The 21101-nt window shown below is 40.7% G+C and overlaps 1 protein-coding gene across 1 annotated transcript in view; it reads right to left on the bottom strand.

The window, feature by feature from the left end:
• The window catches only part of pgap1 (post-GPI attachment to proteins inositol deacylase 1), a 31593-nt gene that overhangs the window by 7343 nt on the left and 3149 nt on the right, over positions 1-21101 (bottom strand). The window contains exons 2-20 of the mRNA XM_088352456.1: positions 19100-19253; positions 18830-19005; positions 16537-16708; positions 16314-16474; positions 15181-15233; positions 15051-15117; positions 14879-14984; positions 13523-13581; positions 12006-12089; positions 11883-11932; positions 11740-11791; positions 8593-8670; positions 6573-6648; positions 6433-6506; positions 6318-6369; positions 6176-6245; positions 5998-6103; positions 2002-2040; positions 890-1074 (exon numbers count right to left, since the gene is read on the bottom strand). Coding sequence (XP_088208582.1) covers positions 890-1074; positions 2002-2040; positions 5998-6103; positions 6176-6245; positions 6318-6369; positions 6433-6506; positions 6573-6648; positions 8593-8670; positions 11740-11791; positions 11883-11932; positions 12006-12089; positions 13523-13581; positions 14879-14984; positions 15051-15117; positions 15181-15233; positions 16314-16474; positions 16537-16708; positions 18830-19005; positions 19100-19253 — 1814 coding nt within the window. The remainder of the gene's footprint in view (positions 1-889; positions 1075-2001; positions 2041-5997; positions 6104-6175; positions 6246-6317; positions 6370-6432; positions 6507-6572; positions 6649-8592; positions 8671-11739; positions 11792-11882; positions 11933-12005; positions 12090-13522; positions 13582-14878; positions 14985-15050; positions 15118-15180; positions 15234-16313; positions 16475-16536; positions 16709-18829; positions 19006-19099; positions 19254-21101) is intronic.

The raw sequence follows: 21101 nt of genomic DNA, 5'->3' as shown, positions 1-21101 counted from the left end.
TCCTTGTATTGTCATTCTGTGTAACAATGTACACAGAACGAAATGTCGATTGCACCTGACCCGTTGTAGCGAGCCGATGCAGCCGCAGCCAACAGAGGGCGCCGCCGACCACTTTTTAAGTCTTAGGAATGACTCGGCCGGGGCGCGAACCACCGACCTCCCAGTCTCAAAGCGGGCGCCTTACCATCTAGGCTACTAATTCACCACCAAAGGGTGTTGTAGCTTAAAATGGAGCTAAAGTATGTACATTTGAAGAGGACACACTATGGAAACTCGAATGATCCACTCAGATAGATAGATACTTTATTCATTCCCGTAGGAAAATTCACACTTCCAGCAGTATTCTTTTGTTGTGTATTAACAGATTAACAGGATGGCCTCGGGGTGCTGTGTTGTAGTTTAGCCACAGCGGAGTGGATGACGTCACACGCTAGGCCAAAAGTTCGACGTCCCTGCAGCAGATGGAAATCTTTGTGCCCAGGGTTACACCACCTCGCGTTTACATAGATAGCGAGTCCGCCTCCTCTCCGCTTCACGCAGGCTTTTGTGTCTCTGTCCCTAACAGCGCTGAAGCCGGGTAGCTCCAGATTGCTCCGGGTTCACCCGACTTGGCGACCATTGCATGAATGGCTTAGCTGTGTGTAGCAAGTCGCTGTTGAGTGCTAAAAACAGCATCGGGTCAAGCTAAATTTGCAAAAATCCTCCTTCGGGCTTCTGTAATAGTAAGATGGCGGCCAGAAATGTCAGCTTCTTCAAGTTGTGTAACAGAATTACACATTTCTAAACACATGTGTTTGTGCACATTATTTAAATCTATATTGTTTAATTGAAATGAATCATGTAGTGTAGCACCACAAGGGGTCACTATATAACACACAATAGGGCTTACCTAAAAAGGATGTGCAGGATGTAAACAGAGAGGTTGACAACATGTGGTTGGAGGCCTTTGCGGAGCACGGAGCTCATGGAGGCCGCTCTCCGCGATTTGCAGATTAAGGACAGTTGACCACCGCAGGCCAGGAGAAGAGTCACGGTTGTGTAGACTGGCACCATGGGCAGAAAAAAGCGAAGGATCTGTTCGAAGAAATCGAGAGAAAACAATTAGCGGCAGATGGAAGCTCAGATTTACTTTGATTTTTTAGCTTTTATTTTATAGTGAAGCAATGAGGTAGGTGAAAGTATGCAAAATTGACCAAATGTAGGGTGGGAAAAATAATTGTGTTGCATATTACTTTCTGTTATATTAAAAATAAAATATATATATAAATAATAAATAAATTGATTTTAAGCATGAACTATATATCTAAAAATATATAATGTAAACATATAATGTAAAATATATAAGAGCATAAAAAAATAAATACCGGTCGGTAAAAATACAACTTAAATATGGATAACCTTTTATATGAAATCAGCTGAAATCAAATAAACAATAAAAGTAAAAAAAGACATTAATAAAAATACAAAGATATGATTAAAAAAATAATTGTATAAATAAATAATAAATAAATAGATTTTAAGTATGAACTATATATCTAAAAAAATATAAGCATAAAAAAAAAATACTGGTAAGTAAAACTACAAAATGAATATGGAAAGCAGATATTTTACTAAGTCATATTTTATATGAAATCAGCTGAAATAAAAAAAACAATAAAAGGAAAAAGTTACATTGATAAAAATACAAAAATATGATTAGAATTTTTTTTTTAAATAAATAAATAGATTTTAAGTATGAACTATGTAAATATATAATATAAAATTAATATATATAAAATGAATATGTATATAAAAGTATAAATCATAAAAAATAAATACTAGAAGGTAAAAACACAAAATGAATATGGATAACAGATATTTTACTAAATCATCTTTAATATGAAATCCACTGAAATCACATAAACATTAAAAGTAAAAAAAAAAAAGGAAAGGTAAAAAAAAAACATTGATGAAAATACAAAAATATGATTAAAAAAAAAAAATAATATTAAAAAAACCTACCTGTCCTAATACTTTGGGTAATGATGTCCTCACAGATACCTGAAAAATAAAAACATAGATTAGAGCTCAATTGTAAATAAAAACTTTATGGAAAGTCTCAAAGTGATTTTTTTTTTAATTCAAGAAAAAAAGGAAAAAGTATTAATTGCAATTACATTTACTATGCAGGTAAAACAATTTTTTTTTTAGAATAATTAAAAAAAAAAGCATTCAAATTATTAAGAGATGATGGATTTGGAATTTCTGGTCTAATCCATCATTTTAGAAATAGAAATATGGGTGAATAACGTGCTGAATTTGTTGGATATTCCAGTAAATCGATTTTTCACTGGCATAAAAAAATATTGACACGATCGGTCTCCATAAACAAAATATCAATGATTCCCTAATTCATTACAAATTTACCCTATAATTTATGTACTGTAAAATTCGGACTATAAACCGCTAATTATTCTCAAGTCTTTAACCCTGCGGTTTACGCAATGATGCTGCTAATTTATGCATTTTATTAACCGCCGCCAGAGGGCGCCCGAGCATTTATGGTAAGAGTGAGACTCGTGGAATATATGTGTCGAGGACGACACAAGTTTATTGTACTTTCACGTTTGTGCATGGATAAAACTAGCATGAACCTCATCATGGAAAAAGGGAAGGTTAACGACCATATTGGGAATCATTTTACGAGTCTGTTTATTTGTAAACAGTTATAATGTGGCGAAACCAGCGGATTACAAGTACTGTATTTTCCGCACTATAAGGCGCACCGGGTAATAGGGCGCACCCCGAAAAAATATTTTTTGGTCCTATATTTCACATACATAAGGCGCACCGGATTATAAGGCACTACAATGGGAACGTCGACAAAACAGTCAGCTAGTTCAGTCCAACTTATTACCCCCTTAACATTCCCAAAGCTTGCAAAGAAGCAAATACGTGTCGTCGACACGTGCGGATGCGGTGTCCGAACGATGTCACTCAAATGCATCGTTCCAAATATCATTCGGAAGGTTAAAGTCTTGGGATTCAAGAAATGCCAACCATTCCTTAGTTTCTATTTTCTTTTTCGCTCGCAACTTTACTGTGTATATGACACTTGGAATTGAGTTTAATTTAAAAAAAGACCCATCACAGAAACATCGAAATCACTCTGAAACAAGATACTGGGAAAATTTATAGCCGGAGTAGCTCACCGAAGTCGTTGTGTTCAATAATAATGTGCAACCATGGTCCTCTTACATCCATGAGTGTAGTAAATCCAGGAGAGTAAAATATTTACAAATACAGTAAAGAAAAGTAAAATACTGTTTTTTCTATGCCGTCAACCCAACATGCTATTCACATTCATCTTTTTCGGCCAATTGCAGGCTTTGTTTTGCCCCTTTAGCCTATGCCAGCCTGTAAATGATTAAAAGGATCCGCCCTCTTTACCTCCGAATAACTTTAGCCAATAGTAATCGATTCAACTGATGATTGACACATCTTTTTCGGCCAATTGCAGGCTTTGTTTCGCCCCTTTAGCCTATGCCAGGCTGTAAATGATAAAAAGGATCTGCCCCCTTTACCTCCGAATAACTTTAGCCAATAGTGATCGATTCAAATGATGATTGACACATTGGTTAGCCAATGAAACGCCGGTATATAAATCCCAGCATACACTGCGGACTACTCGCGCTCGGGGGAAAATCTAGTCGGCGGCTGCTTGGATTAGTTGCAAGACTTTGTGACTTAATATTGATCCATAAATAAGGCGCACTGTATTATAAGGCGCATGGTCAGCTTTTGAAAAAAATAAAGGCTTTTGGGTGCGCCTTATAGTGCGGAAAATACAGTAAGCAAAGTCCAACAACGCATAAATGTTTAAGCCGGATTTCTATTTATCTGTCAGCATTATCATACGTTTAGGGATAAATATTTTACACAGTTGATGGAACGAAGCCATTTTCGCGGACATTCGAAGAAATTGGAGACGGCCTGGAGACGTAATGGTAAGTTACGTGACCTTTAATGTTTTCGGGTATCTTGTTTCAGACTGATCGTGACGAGTATATTTTGAATCCCAAGACTTTGCACTTTCCAATGGAAAACTCACGTAAAAGTTGCAGGATGTGCAACCTGTCCATTAGCAGAGATCATTTTACCTGTGGAAAGTGATGGGTTCTAGGGACTCGGATGCTCAAAAATCTATGGGTCCCAACCAATGTTCCCTGTAATTTTCCAGGGTCTGAGCGTTCACACAAAGTCGGTGAGCAACACTTGAAACAACAGGGAGCAACCATAATCCCAAGTGTGGCAAGATAATTAATCATCAAACATGTCCAAAACTTGACATCAAGTTACATTTTTTTCACACTTTTTTTACACTTCTTTTTTTTCTCAGCTTTTCACTACTTTTTCATTTTGGTATTTTTTTATTTTTTGTTCTATTCCCCGCTTCTTTTAAGTCATTTTGTGCATAATTTTACATAATATTTCGTCATGTGGGGCAGCACGGCGGCGCAGTGGTTAGCCCGTGTGCGGCACAGTTCTGAGGTCGTGGGAACCTCCTGCGAGGGTTCAAATCAAGCTACCAGCCTTACTGTGCGGAGTTTGTATGTTCTCCCCGTGCTTGCGTGGGTTTCCTCCGGGCACTCCGGTTTCCTCCCACATTCCAAAGACATGCATTTCAGGTGAATTGGCCGGACAAAATTGTCCCTAGGTGTGACTGAGCGAGTGAGTTGTCTGTCCACGTGTGCCCTGCGATTGGCTGGCAACCAGTTCAGGGTGTCCCCTGCCCACTGCCCGGAGATGGGCTCCAGCCCCCCCGCGACCCCAATAAGGATAAGCAGTGCAGCTAATGAGATGAGAGATGAGATTTGGTCATGCTGGGACTAAAGAAGCAAAAACAACCTGAAGAGCCGTTTAGGACCCGAAAGAGCCGGTTACTTTTAGTGAGCCGAGCCGAAGAAGCCGGTTATCAACTTCTTTCTTACTTCGACTCGACTTCAAAATACCGCATTTAGGACACAACGTCAGGGAAACTCGTGTATTTTTACCTTAATGCATTGTAACTTTGACTTAAATCGCTTTTTAATTAGTAATTTTGAGCCCTCATTTTTGTGCGCTGGCTAGATTTTCTTGTGCGCTGAGAATGTGCGAGCAGTGCGCAATTGCGTACGCGCGCAACTTAGAGGGAACACTGGTCCCAACAGAGATCTACGGGTCCCCAAAATTTTGTGTTATCGAGGTTGAAATTGTAAATCGGTGACAAATATATAATAAAAATCTATATATTCATTCAGTTTTAATCATCAAATTATGAATTCATTTTCTGCATCAAATTATTGTTGGTAATATACCGATTAAAGGGATAACCACAAACCTGTCTTTTTTTTTCATTTTCTCCTTTTATACTTCCTTTTTTTCTTAACTTCTTTATACAACATAATCATTCGTCATATAAGGCATCAAAACAAGTGAGCCGTTTGAGAGCCAGCTCTCTTGAATGAGTTGAGCCGAAAAAGCCGGTTCTCTAAAAAGAGACGGACTTCCTTTCACTACACAACTCGAGATCGGGGTGCAGATGAAAACTCGAACCGCGAGACCAAAACAACAATGGCGGATCAGCGTGATGAAAAGTTTGGAGTGCGGTAAATCTTTGTTTAAAAAAAATGTAATCGGGTAATAATGACAATTTGGTGTCAAAAAAGTTGCGTCCCGGGGACGCAGGTTGATTTGAGACTATGCGTCCCCAGCAAAAACGATGCGTCTAGGACCCTAGGACGCGGGCAAACCAGAACACTGGGGATGTGCAACCTGTCCATTAGTACATTCGTTAATTCATTAAGTGTGGAAAAAAACTCATCAAAACTGTAATTTGATCTGATCTCAAGTTTTGGACATGCAGGATTGATGTTGCTCACTATTGTTCCAAGCGATGCTCACAAACTGTGTGTGAACGCTCAGACCTGTGGAAGCATAGAGGGAACGTAAATCCCCATTGAAATTTGAGCTATTCACCTTATATCGACAGTTGGGAGCCGTGTGGAGCTGCAGGACAACATTGGACTCGTTGTCAGGACGATTGGTGTGGAGCACCCCTGAGATTTCCGTCACTGACGGGACACTTAAGAACCCAAAAACTGTCAAACATGAACATGGACTTCAATTTGTCATGATAAAAGGAAGGAGCACCAACCTGGCTGTGGTTAAAAAATCTTCCAGGAACCATGGTACCCTCATTCTGTAGACATCGCGTGGTCCACCGACTGACCCGTTAAAAAAAAAACAGGTACCTTTATTTTGTCCTCACTCTAAAAACTTAAAAAATCGTATCTTACCCTTTTGCACCTTACACTGACTCGCAATGTTAATTCTGAAAGCCTGATAGACCTAAAAACAATAAACACAAAAGATGTCGCAACGGCAAAATGAAATCCAAGGAATATGTCTTACCTCATGAAAATCTTGCAGCTCGACGGTATGGAACAATCCACTAGAGGTCACTGCGACCTCACTTGATGTCAAACCTGAAGAAAAACAATGAGAATGAATTGTCAAACTAAAATTGCATCAGGTTTACTAACAAAACTCACCTAAAGACATAACGTGTGGCACGGAGAGTGAAAGAGCGAGGGATTGCTGTCTTTGCCATTCGCATTCCACGGTGAACTGAAAAGCAAAAATGGGATTCAATCAAGATCAACAACTAAGCAGAGAAGAAAGAGAGAGAGAGAGAGAGAGAGAGAGAGAGAGAGAAAGAGAGAGAGAGTACAAGAAAGAGAAAGAGAAAAATAAAGAGAGAGAGACACTTTATTCATTGAAAATTAAAATAATAAAATAAAAGGAATAGGAATACAAAAATACCCACTATAACGTGTTGATATAGAGTATTTAAATAGTGTTACGGAAAATACACACTGTAATAAAAATAGGATAATGTGCAAATGTGGGTTTGGGGTTTTAATGTGGGCTTTTACTCCTTTGGGTGGAGTTCAAGAGCCTCATGGCATGAGGCTTATTATTATGGCATTATTATTCCGCTATGATTTGTATAATCCAAGAATCTGTTAGATACCCTTTGGATGAGAAATCCTTAGAATTTCATTTCATCAAAATTAAATATTCAACAATTTCTATTTGCTTTAACGATAGACAAACAGATTTTATTTTGATGTGATTGGAAAATAAACATTTTGTTGATATTCTTTCTGAAAAGTTATGGCCACCATTTTTTTAATCATTACGAACTTTTGGCCTAGCGTGTGACGTCATCCACTCCGCTGTGGCTAAACTACAACACAGCACCCCGTGGCCATCCTGTTAATAAACAACAAAAGGATACTTCTGGAAGTGTGAATTTCCCTACGGGGATGAATAAAGTATCTATAAATCTATCTATCTATCTATCTAACTGCGGTATATCATGGATAATTCATTACATCCACTACACAGCATCCCCTCCAACAGAAGAGCAGCTTCAGCAACAGACTGCTATCACAGTCTTGTTCCACGGACAGACTGAGGAGATCATTTCTTCCTCATGCCATGAGGCTCTTTAACTCCACCCGGGGGAGTAAAAGCCCACATTAAACCCCACCCCCACATTTGCATATTACCCTATCTTTATTACAGTGTGTATTTTCCGTAGCACTATTTAAATACTCTGGTCAGCCCCCATGTTTTTTTAATATTTCTTTAATTTGTTTGAACATAGTATATTAGAGTTTTCTGGGTTTCTTTGAGGTTTTCTGGAAGGGATTCCCACATAAAATGTATATTTAATATGTATTCTACAAATATGTTTTCAACAATAGAAAATATTAGTTTCTGTCTAATTTTTCCTTCAACAAAAACTTTTCTTTTTTAAAAACTGTCTAGCTGGCCTCTAGGGCGGCGATAAAGAGAAATATAACTTATTGGCTGCAGGCTATGGCTCACTGCTAGCTGCTATTGTTAGCTGTTCCTGCTTCATCCTTCAGTATTTCTCGCCTCCCACAGCTGAGTCCCTTGAATTAGGTTGTTGTCATCTTTTACTTTTTACCCACTGTTTTCTTCTCTAGCCTCTCTTGTTAGCCACTTGGTTGCATACTATGGCTTGCCAGTAGCCGCTAAAATATTAAGTATATATATATAAAATAATTATATATATATTCAGGCATCCCGGCGACCCTTCTGAGGATGAGCGGTGCACATAATGGATGGATAGATATTCAGTCATCCGGCGCTTGTCATACTTTTTTTCATTGTTTCCTTCTCTTGGCTCTTACGTTAGCCACTTTGTTGCTGGCTCGGCGCTACCTGCTATAAAGCCGCTGAATTTATTGTGGCATGATTTCAGAGTCACTCGCCTCCCATAACTGTGTCTTGTCATTCTTTGACTTATTTCCCCAGTTTCCTTCTCTAGCCACCCATGTTAGCCACTTGGTTCCAGACTATGGCTTGCCAGTAGCGGCTATACTTATTGTTGGCTGCTTTGTTAAATATTCAACAATTTCCATTTGCTTCAATTAGATTTTTACTGAACTGAGACTTTGGAATCCATGGTTTGAAACGGAAACTTTCAGTGTGTATCAAATGAATCGATTATTCCGCACAATGATCGCTGGTTCCCACCTGTTTGCTGTTAAGGTTCGAGGCCGAAACCACCAGGTGAGTGTACTTTGTCAAGTCAGCAATATCCAATGTCAACACCTGAATATGACAACAGACAAAGCATATAAAAATCAGTCCCAGTTAAAGGGATGCGCACATTCTAAAACATGCTAAATGTGACAAAATAGTACACGTTTTTTGCATGATATCTCTATGTATCTCATCAGTATATTCCAAATATTTTCCAAGATAATGCAGACCATCACATTTTTGACAGTCACCGTATTGGTTACGTGTTAGTCGAATAGGTTTTGAGTGTTTTAAGCAAAGTTTTGGTAGTTTTTCTTGAGAATGCCTTGGTGTTGTGTCGCAGGTGGGTGCAGTAATGGTACAACAAAAGGTAAGCAGCCAAAATGGGGCTAACCCACAGAGAGCTGACAGGGGCTAACCCAGCTGGGACACGGCAGGCCAACCGGCTGATAAAGAGTGCTAACCGGAACCGATCAGCAGAAAAACGGGAGGCTGGCCAACTGAAAACATGCAGTAAGCGGCCAGTCTATCAAGGAACCAACAACAAAAAATGGCTACGGCAGAAACCACAAAAACAGCAGTAAATATACCATGATGATTACGGCAGGCCAGCCGAATGCTAAAGAGGGCTAACCGGGCCCGCTTGGCAGAAAATCGAAAGACTAGCCAACCAAAAATATCCAGTAAACAGCCAGGCTATCAGGGAACCTACAACAAAAAACAGCTATGGCAACAAACACGAACCCAGTCGGGAAAAAGCAATGGGCAGAGCAGGCTAGCCAGCTAGCCGACTGCTCGCGGGGCTAACCTGGACCAAACGAAACTGAAAGAATTCGGCAGCCCAGACGCTAAGCCCGGGGAGCTATCTGGACAATATTATACCAAATGCAAGACACGCGGCGAAAAACACAAAGGACAAGTCACAATTGCCTGGAACGCACGCTTTACATGATGGCAGGTAAACTTAGCTCATACAGCTATTGGTGATTGAATCACACAACTCGGACAAAACAGTCAACAGTTCCCCAGCGACACGGTAAGCAAAGTTCAAAATTTTCTAGGCAAATATTAGCTCTCCGCAATCACTATTTACTACAATCTGCATCCGTTGATCAACGGGATCCGCCATTGTTATGAGTTTTTATTTTCATCCGGTGACGTCACAGCTCTAGATGGGTCAACTTTGGGACTACGGTTCCCTTGTCCCCTGGCGCGTGGAAAAATTTGCAACATATCTGCAGGACTGTGGGGAGAATCAATAAATGTTCTGTGACTAATTTAATAAAATGGTCTTTTATGATGCCTCTAAGACAGGGGTGTCAAACTCATTTGAACTCGGGGGCCACACGATAGAACAAACATTCTGTCGGGGGCCGGACTAGTAGATTAAAGAGAAAGAAAAAGAGAGATAAAGAAATAAGAGAAAGAGGGAGGGAAAAGGAGAGAAGGTGGGACAAAGAAAGAAAAAGAGAGAGAGGGAGAGAGCATGAGAAACAAAAGAGATAAAAAGTTGTGAGAGAGGGGGAAAAGAAAGGGAGAGGAAGAAAGAAATCCAAAGAGAAATAGAAAGACAGAAGGAGAAAAAAGAGAAAAGAAAGCACAAAGGGGTAGGAAGAGAGAAAGAGTAAAGGAAAAAAGGAAGTTAGAGCAAAATAAGTTTAAAAGACACATAGAGAGAAAGAGACAAAGAATAGAATAGAATAGAATAGAATATACCTTTATTGTCATTGTTACAAAATGGGTTAACATATTGTGACAACGAAATTGGGCATGACACTCCAGTTTTACACATTCATAGTGAGGTATGAGCGAAGAAGATAAAGGAACAGAGAAGATAAGGTTAGAAAACAAGGGGGATAAGGCTATAGTTATCATTTACATGGTATTTACACAAGAAATGTCAGCATGTGGGATGTTACATACAGTGTTATCATGATACCGTTGGTATCGTAAGGGTTGTGCAATATTGCATTTGGTGCAAAGAGCAATAAAGGAAGATAAAAAAAGACACAGAGAGTGAAAGAGACAGAGACAGAGAGTGGGAGAAAAAGCGTGAAAAAGAGAGAGAGAGATACAGAGAGTGGGAGAAAAAGGGTGGAAGAGAGAGAGAGAGACAGAGAGAGAGAGAGAGAGAGAGAAAAAAAGAAATACAAGTACAGTTACAAAAAGGAAGTTTGAGCAAAATAAGTTTAAAAGACACATAGAGAGAAAGAGACAAAGAGCAATAAAGGAAGATAAAAAGAGACACAAAGAGTGAAAGAGACAGAGACAGAGAGTGGGAGAAAAAGGGTGGAAAAGAGAGAGAGAGATACAGAGAGTGGGAGAAAAAGGGTGAAAAAGAGAGAGAGAGAGAGATCCAGAGAGTGGGAGAAAAAGGGTGGAAAAGAGAGAGAGAGAGAGACAGAGAGAGAGAAAAAAAAAATACAAGTACAGTTACAAAAAGGAAGTTCGAGCAAAATAAGTTTAAAAGACACATAGAGAGAAAGAGACAAAGAGCAATAAAGGAAGATAAAACGAGACACAAAGAGTGAAAGAGACAGAGACAGAGAGTGGGACAAAAAGGGTGGTAAAGAGAGAGAGAGATAGATAGATACAGAGAGTGGGAGAAAAAGGGTGGAAAAGAGAGAGAGAGAGATACAGAGAGTGGGAGAAAAAGGGTGGAAAAGAGAGAGAGAGAGACAGAGAGAGAGAGAGAGAAAAAAAAAATACAAGTACAGTTACAAAAAGGAAGTTCGAGCAAAATAAGTTTAAAAGACACATAGAGAGAAGGAGACAAAGAGCAATAAAGGAAGATAAAAAGAGACACAAAGAGCGAAAGAGACAGAGACAGAGAGTGGGAGAAAAAGGGTGAAAAAGAGAGAGAGAGAGATACAGAGAGTGGGAGAAAAGGGGTGGAAAAGAGAGAGAGAGAGAGAGACAGAGAGAGAGAGAAAAAAAAAAGAAAGTACAGTGTCTTTGTTGGAGGCACCTGGCTTTGGCAACATCAAATTGACATATTTCAACCTGCAGCTCATTTTTCTTTTGCGCTTCTTTGAGTGTTGTCTCGCGGGCCGGATTCAATCCCTTAGCGGGCCTGATCTGGCCCGCAGGACGCCTGTTTGACACCTGTGCTCTAAGACAACAATGACACTGACTGACCTTATACGGAGGAAGCAGCTCAGTCCCCTTGGACAAATCCACCATGTGCACACTGTGGAAAGAAACATTTCTACTATGCTACAAGACAGTGACACTATTACAAGTGGAATATTTTAGCGCTTGGAGTGTGCACGTACTCTTACCATGAAGAACCGTTATGCTGCAAGCAGCCGTATAACCAGCTCGTCATTTCCTAGATAACAGAAACAGAGATTAGATTTCCTTATGATCCATGACGATGGTGATAGCAACAATATCAAACGTACTAAATTGCTGCTCCGACAGTAGAAATGACTGTAAACTTTCCGGCGACTTGAAAGGGCGAACACAAAGTATTTGATCTCTTCTACCTGAAAGCAGAGCGGTAAAAAAAAACTCATAGTTAAACAGAGAATATCGAATGTAATGAAAGCAAGGAACGAGGAAGGAAGCAAGCAAGGAAACAAGTAATTAAAGAAACAAGGATGGGAATAAGTGAGGAAACAAGGAAGGGACCAAGCAAAGAAGCAAGAAAACAATCTAGAAGAGAGAAAGCAAAAAAGGAAAGGGGGCAAGATAAGAAAAAATAAAGAAGACTAAGTAAAGGGGACACGGGAGGAATAAAGCAAAGGAGCAAGTAATTAAGGAAAAAAAGTGGTGAAAAAAGAAAAGAAGCAAACAAGGAAGGAAACAATCAAGAACGCAAGAAAAAAAGGAAGAGAAAAAAGCAAGAAAAGAATGAAGCAAAGTAGCAAAGAAGACAGGAAAAAGCAAGGAAGCAAAGAAAAAAACAAACAACAAGCCAGGAAGGAAACAAGGAAGTAAGGAAACGAAGAAGGAAAAAAGGAAGGAAGAAAGCAAGGAAACAAGTAATTAAGGAAACTAGGAAGGAAAGAAGTGAGGAAACAAAGAAGGGACTAAGCAAAGAAGCAAGAAAACAATCTAGAAGAAAGAAAGCAAAAAAGGAAAGGGGGCAAGGTAAGAAAAGATAAAGAAAACTAGGTAAATGGGACACGGGAGGAATAAAGCAAAGAATCAAGTAAATAAGGAAATAAAGAAAAAAAATTAAGGAAAAAAGAAAAGAAGCAAACAAGGAAGGAAACAATCAATAAAGCCAGAAAAAGGGAATAGAAAGATGCAAGCAAAGTAGCAAAGAAGACAGGAAAAACAAACCAGGAAGGAAACAAGGAAGTAAGAAAACAAAGAAGGAAAAAGAAAGGAAGAAAGCAGGGAATTGAGGACACAATAAATGAAGGAAGCAGGCAAGAAGGGGAAACAAGCGAGCAACAGGGAAGTAAGCAAGGAAGGGAGCAAGCAAGGCAGAAAGGAAGGAAACAATGAAGCAAAAAAAACATGGAAGGATCCAGCAAATAAGTAAGCAAGAACTGATGAAGAAACAAGGTAGGAAACAAAAAAGAAAGCAAGACAAAATATAGAATCATGCAACGAATAAGGCAAAGTAGGAAAGAAGACAGGAAAAAAAGCACGGAAGCAGAGAAGAAAACAAACAACAAGCCAGGAAGGAAACAAGGAAGTATGGAAACCAAAAGGAAAAAAGGAAGGAAGAAAGCAAGGAATGGAGGACACAATCAATGAAGAAAACAGGCAAGAAGGGAAACAAGCTAGCAACATGGAAGTAGCCAGAAAGCAAGGAAGGAACCAGCAAATATGGAAACAAGAACTGAGGAAGCAATCAAGGAAGGAAACAAACAAGGATAGAAACAAGGAAAGAAACAAAGAAGCAATCAAGGACGCAAGAAAGGAGGCAAGGAAGGAAACAAGCCTGGAAGGAAACTCGTAGTACTTTTGTGGTGCTGAATGCCAGCCGCAAAGTGTTGACTTCACTCCATGCCTCGGGAACATCTGAAAGCACACAAAAAGGCTTCAATTTGTTACAAACGCAAGTGATAAATATGGAGTAAACAGTTAATGGCCTGCATTCATATAAGCTTAACCAGTCACTGAGGACCTCCAAAGCGCTTTACAATACACTTCACACTTTACCCATTCACACACACACACACTCACACCGATAGCAGAGTTAGCCGTGCAAGGCTACCACCTACATATGGTAACGTGGAGCTACCCGGAGCTATCCAGAGCTACCCGGCTTCAGCGATGTTAGGGACAGAGACACAAAAGCCTGCGGGAAGCGGAGAGGAGGCGGACTCGCTATCTACGTGAACAGGAGCTGGTGTAACCCTGGGCACAAAGATTTCCATCTGCTGCAGGGACGTCGAACTTTTGGCCTAACATGTGATGTTATCTACTCCGCTGTTGCTAAACTAAAACACAGCACCCCGAGGCCATTCTGTTAATCTGTTAATAATCAACACAAGGATACTGCTGGAAGTGTGAATTTCCCTACGGGGATGAATAAAGTACCGATCTATCTATCTCTATCCATCTATCATTAGGAGTTCAGTGTCTTGCCCAAGGACACTTCGACATTGGACTTGGAGGAGTTAAACAATATAGGAGTATACAGTGTTCTCGTTTGCCCGCGTCCTAGACGCATCATTTTAGTCTCAAATCAACGTGCGTCCCCGGGACACAACCTTTTTGCCACAAAATTGTCATTACCCGATTACTTTTTTCAACAAAGATTTACCGCACTCCAAACTTTTCGTCAGGTAGATCCGCCATTGTTGTTTTGGTCTCGCGGTTCGAGTTTTCGTCTGCACGCCGATCTCGGCCAACGAGATCTCGTTGTGTAGTGAAAGGAAGTCCGTCTTTTTTTAGAGAACCGGCTTTTTTGGCTCAACTCATAAAAAAGAGCCGGCTCTCCAACGGCTCACTTGCTTTGATGATTGATATTACGAATTATGTTGTATAAAGAAGTTAAGAAAAAAAGGAAGTATAAAAGGAGAACATTAAAAAAGACAGGTTTGTGGTTATCCCTTTAATCGGTATATTACCAACAATAATTTGATGCAGAAAATGAATTCATAATTTGATGATTAAAACGGAATGAATATATAGATTTATATGATATATTTGTCGCCGATTTACGATTTCAACCCCGATAACACTACATTTTGGGGAGCCATAGATCTCTGTTGGGACCCATAGATTTTTGAGCATGCGATTCCCCGGGACCCATCACTTTTCACAGCTAAAATGAACACCGAGTATATAAAATATATACATATTTATGTACCTTGCATGGAGGTGGAGACATCCTGATTGTCTCCCAACATCCGAACAGGATGTCTGATGAAGTGATGGTTGAGCACAGCGTGCCTCTTAGCTCGGTTATTTGTGAACTAAAAAAACAATAAAATACTTAAAATAATAACATTGAAAATGAAATTAAAACAGTAATGACGGACTTGTCTTGTTTCAGGATCAAGAAGGTCGAAGAAAGCCCTGAGGGTAACCAGAACAAGCTCCCTGCACCTAAGAAAATAGATGTCTTTTTGAAATGAAGTGTGTTAAATGGTTTTGTAAATATATTTTTACCAGACAATGGAGAGGTGGTCAGTGGAAACCCAGGTCCTTGGAACAGCAGTGGCCTTTTGGGGGAGGAAGACCAAAGGGGAAAAAGAAACTGGTCAAAAAATTTGACGAATATTGGTATTGGCTTTTTTATTTTTTGGACATTAAGAGTATTTAGGCTCAGATATAGCCAAGCCTTTCCCTCCCCCTCTCCTGCCTTCTGTCTGACACGCTATCCACCCCGTGCCTACTGTTAGGAATTAATACATTAAAATGTACCGTTTACCAAGTTGTTCGAATTAGTTGTCTGACTCCATTAACCAAACACCACCTAACCATGTGCGCTATTTTTGGGAGAAGATGGACAAGAATAGCCGACATTTTCACACGGGGGCAGATTTATTTTCTTAAAGTATTTAACTAAGTGAACTCCATCGAATTAGCCAAATTAGTGTCGCTCGGGTCTTCGTCGAGCCTCCTCTTTCGATTCTCCCTCGATCTTCTCCCGGCCCGCGCCTTTTTCCGCCAGCTGGTGCGCCAACTCCTCCCATGGGCGGGCCAGAGACTCCCCACGTGGGCTCCACCTCGTCGCCTCGATGTCTGGAACCCGAGCGTTCCTGCGTCACGAAGGCCCCTCTTGCGTCGGGAAGGGCTGATTATCATATCAGCCCTATCAGCGCAATGACCTGCCCCACAGCTCAGCCAGTGAATATCTTTTGCATTTAAAAGTAATTTGTATTTGATCGTACAAAATCCCTTATAGTCAAATGTATAAAATTCTTCAATACTGATTGGATAACCAAACAGGGGCGGAGCCATTAGGCAGTAAAAATAAGGTTAGAGCGAAGTGAACAGTGGCAGTTCAACTATCTCCTGAGTCCCGATATGCCTGTGAGCCAAGACTGCTGATAATATCAGTAGTAAACTTTTTTTAGGGAAGCACGTTAATTTAATGTGTGGTCTGTCGAGTCAAGATTGTCGAGAAACATGGCAAAAAACATCAAGCCTTTGCGAGCGCATTAGCTTTTCCCGGACCTCGAAACGCAACATTAAAATTGAAGCATTTTCCCAGATTTCAAGCACCCGTACAAAACCTGTTTCCAGTATTCCGGATGATTACAGTCTGTGTTCCCGTGATTGCGCAACAATCCACTCACCACCAATGACAATTTGCTGGGGTCTCCCGGAGCGTGAGGGAGGGAGACCAGACCGGATCGGACTTGGTAATCTCGACACCCGCCTCCGATGGACAATACGGTGACGTTCCTCAGCTCGTATGCTTGCTTCACCCACTTTCTCCTCAGCGAAGAATAGAAATCTGGGATAGGAACAGACTAGAATTAACAATCCACGTGACTCCATCGACTGCATTCGGGTTACCTTGAAGGTACTGGTCCAATACTAGAACGGGAGCCACGTGAGGGGACGCCTGGGTGACGATGAGCCGGACCAGGTCGGGCTTGAAGTTGGGCAAGGTGAAGAGGGCCCGGGCTACCACCCCGCCCATGGAGTGGCCTACCAGGACCACGCTGTCGGGGGGTGTCTTCAGGTGCTTAAGATAAGGAGGGGAGGATGTCGATATATAGTGACACCTATTGGTATATATATTGTTCAAATAAAACACCATTGATTCAAATAATAAGTTTGTACATGTACTAGCTCATAAACCTGGTTTTAGGTTTGGAAATTTCAGTTAAATAACTTCAAGGAGCTGACATGATTGGCCGTTATCTTGTTACTACGGAAGCCCATTTGGCCAAACTAGCTTGTCAAAGTGGTGCTTTTAGTATAAATCGGCCACTGAGGGCACACAGCTGAGCCCTGCATGTGATGGTCGCTGAGTCCCATGATTCAGACTTTTTTTTTTTAAAAACCTTTTTTCTACTGTTTTGTTCTCTAGTCACTTAACTGAAAGCCGTTTTTAGTGTTAGCAGCTCCTGCTTTGTCTTTCAATCTCATTCATTTCCACCGATAAGTCTCATGATTCGGACATGTAGCGCTTGGCAGCTTCAACTTTTTTACCCACCGTTTCCTTCTTTAGCCATTTATGTTACTCTCTTGGCTGCAGGCGATGGCTAGCTGCTATTGTTAGCTGTTTCTGCTTCATCCTTCAGTATCTCTCGCCTCCCATAGCTGAGTCCCTTGATTTAGGTACTTGTCATCTTCGACTTTTTTCCCCACTGTTTTCTTCTCTAGCCTTTCTTGTTAGCCACTTGGTTACATACTATGGCTTGCCAGTAGCCGCTAAAACATATAATATTTATATATATATATATATATATATATATATATATATATATAATTATGGGCAGCACGGCGGCGCAGTGGTTAGCGCGTGTGCGGCACAGTTCTGAGGTCGTGGGAACCTCCTGCGTGGGTTCAAATCCAGCTACCGGCCTTACTGTGTGGAGTTTGTATGTTCTCCCCGTGCTTGCGTGGGTTTCCTCCGGGCACTCCGGTTTCCTCCCACATTCCAAAGACATGCATTTCAGGTGAATTGGCCGGTCCAAATTGTCCCTAGGTGTGACTGAGCGAGTGAGTTGTCTGTCCACGTGTGCCCTGCGATTGGCTGGCAACCAGTTCAGGGTGTCCCCTGCCCACTGCCCGGAGATGGCTGGGATGGGCTCCAGCCCCCCCGCGACCCTAATAAGGATAAGCGGTACAGCTGATGAGATATAATAATTATATATATATTCAGGCATCCCCGCGACCCTACTGAGGATGAGCGGTGCACATAATGGTGGGGATAGATATTCAGGCATCCGGCGCTTGTCATACTTTTTTTCATAGTTTCCTTCTCTTGCCTCTTATGTTAGCCACTTTGTTGCTGGCTCTGCGCTAGCTACTATATAGCCACTGTATTTATTTTGGCTTGATTTCAGTGTCACTCGCCTCCCATAACTGTGTCTTGTCATTCTTTGACTTAATTCCCCACAGTTTCCTTCTCTAGCCACTCATGTTAACCACTTGTTTACAGACTATGGCTTGGCGCTAGCTGCTGCATAGCTGCTGTATTTATTGTGGCTTGCTTTCAGTGTCACTCGCCTCCCATAGCTGTGTCTTGTCATTCTTTCACTTTTTGCCCAAAGTTTCCTTCTCTAGTCACTCATGTAAGTCACTTGGACTATGGCTTGCCAGTAGCCGTCATATTTATTGCTGGCTGATTTGTGTAGATAAAGCTTGCTTGGTCCTTCAGAGTCGCGTCTTCAGCTTATTCCCGAGATTAGGGCATCTGCCCCCTGTCACCTTCAACTTTTTTTTCATTTCCTTCTCTAGCCACTCACGTTACCATTTTGGTTGCATACTCTGGTTTGCCGCCAGCTACACTATTTATAGTTTGCTGTTTTGTGTGAATAATATTATTGTGTAAATAATAATATTGCTTGTTCCTTCAGTATCACTCGCCTCCTGCAGCCGAGTTCTCTGATTCATGGACCTGGTGTTGTCATATTCATTTTTTGTTCCACTGTTTCCTTTTCTAGCCACTCATGTTATCCACTTGGATGCAGGCTTCGGCTCACCGCTAACCATTATCTTTATGGTTATCAGTGTCTCCTTTTTCCTTGTGGTTAAAAGTTACATTGTTACTATAAATCACGGTCTTTGCCTACTTTATTTCAACCATGATGCTAAAATAAAAACACAGGAAAAATGTAAGGGATTCAAGCACCACCTTGTAAAGCCTCAGGATGGCCTTGATGCTCTCGTGCAGGAACTGTGTTTGCTTCCGTAAACTGCCTCCATACAGGGCCACCAGTTCTTTGTTGAAGTCCACGCTGAACACGTTGAAATGAAGACCGCCCTCGACATTTTCTGCCTTCCTCAAGGCCACCGAGCCCAGGGAACGCACTTCCCATAGACGATAACAAAATGTCAACTCTGTAAACATCCCTTCGAGCCTGGAGATGGAGTCAAGTTGAAACGGATCAATGACAGCTCTTACCTTGCTTGTAGCTTCCAGCATTTCCATGCAGGAAGACAACGGGGGCGCCAGAGAGCTGAAGCTCTCGGGTCTCCTGAGCATATTCGCCCTCGCCGTAAAGATAAAGGCCGTAGGTCGGGTACAATCTGCTCACATGGCGACTTAATGGCACAGGCTGAAAAACATAAAACAGCAAAGTTGTGCATCACTAAAGTCATACTACAGTATTTTAGACAAATTTTTTGTTCCTTTGTCATTTGAATTGCAATCCCATCGCTTTAAAATTTAAGAGGACAGTGTACATTATTTGGCAGCATCAATTGGGGAACGGATACTCAATTACTGTAATCCCTTGTTTATTGCATTTGATGGGGACCTCCCCAAGGATATAGCATTTCGTTTTTGATATACGGTCTACAAGTCCCCACTCGCAAGAATAGACACCTAGGGATAACGGATCACAGCTGCATAGATGCAGTTTGTTTTAGGCGAAAAGAATGGAAAAAAAGAGAAGCCACGCATGAAACAAATATGCTCTCAGCAAGAGTTGACTGAGGATAGAGGACCACGGCCAAAACAATGCAGTTAATTTTAGGCTGGCCACAATGGCAAGCTTTAAAGGCCTGAATCGAAAAAATAAGTGCTCTGCCAGCCCCTGGTCTTTGTAATGGTCGACCTGGGATAATGGATCATGGCCGCGAACGTGCATTTCATACTAGATGGGCCAAAAGTGCTTTTTGTCCCTGCTCGCACCAATATAGGATTGGGGATAATGGATTGCAGCCACGTGAGTGCAGTTCAGGAGAAGAGCTGCCAATCCAGACAAAAGTCTGCTTTATCTGGTCCTTGTTGCAGCTAGATGTGATTAAGGATAATGTATCGCAATTGCACAAGAGCAGTACATTTTTGAGTGGACAAAACAGCAAAAAAAGAGCTTTAGAAGCCACTGTTCGGCGGAATTTGCGATCAGGATAATGGACCCTGTGACACATTGAGATCGCAAAGTACAAAGAGCGAAGTAGCGAGGGATTACAGTACTTCAAATGGTTGCAATATTTTATTTTACCACTGGATGGCACTACTTGTGACAAACTTTACTTTGAAGTGCTGAAAAAATAAGTATTAGCTTGTTTATGAATAATGCACCTTTTAAATGTAATGGTGGGTTTTAATGCAAACTGGAAAGTCGTTGTTTTCTTAAAGCAAGCTATGCGTTAGATTTCTGAAAACTGAAGCTTCACCATGACCTAAAGTTGATTGCACTTTACTAATGAATGCTATTTTACTTGTTTTTCTTGTCACGCGACACCTGAAAGAAGAACCAGAGAGAGTGCAGTTACTTAACAAGAAAAACTCCAACCAAACTAGCTTGACAAGTTTTTTTTTTGTTTTTTGGAGAAGAAAAGTTGTTCTCCTTGATAAAAGAAATTAAATGCCAAAGTTCATGAGTGATCAAGTTTCTTGTCACCGTTGGTCGCAGTTTAAAATGTAGGTCACCAACCTTTTTAAAGCTGGGGGCTACTTTTTTGTTACTGGTTAGAGCAAAGGAGAACCAGTTTGATATAGCAACTTATCGTATTACTATGTTATGTCATGACCGGGTTATAATTATTAATAATTAGGTTAAAATGGTCTTAGGCAACCAATAATTCATCTGCCTTGTATACGTGATTATCATAGATAATTTGTTTAATTTTCTTAATTTGGGAGTAATGATCATTTACTGAAAGACAAGTCAAAGATTTGCTAGCAGCATAATTGTGCAAAAATAAGAATAAAGACGAAAATATTAATATGGATTTTGCTACCTGGCATGTTGGTGAACTTGGATCTAACACAATCCCGGCATAAAAATCCTGTTTATATCCTTGAATACATAGTAGGTTAATGTGCCAATTCTAGATCTTTTGCACAAATGTGAGGGGGCTTCATTGCTATGAAAACACAGCTTTGACGTGTTCATTGAGACCCAGGCTTCTTGTTTGATGTACATTTATCAGGGTTCCTACAAATTAAATTCAAT

This window comes from Urocampus carinirostris, chromosome 14 (assembly GCF_059441175.1).
Source record: "Urocampus carinirostris isolate Australia breed hairy pipefish chromosome 14, RoL_Ucar_1.0, whole genome shotgun sequence".
Lineage (NCBI taxonomy): Eukaryota > Metazoa > Chordata > Actinopteri > Syngnathiformes > Syngnathidae > Urocampus > Urocampus carinirostris.
The sequence above is the reverse complement of the archived record's forward strand: the minus strand, read 5'-3'. Positions and strand labels throughout refer to the sequence as shown.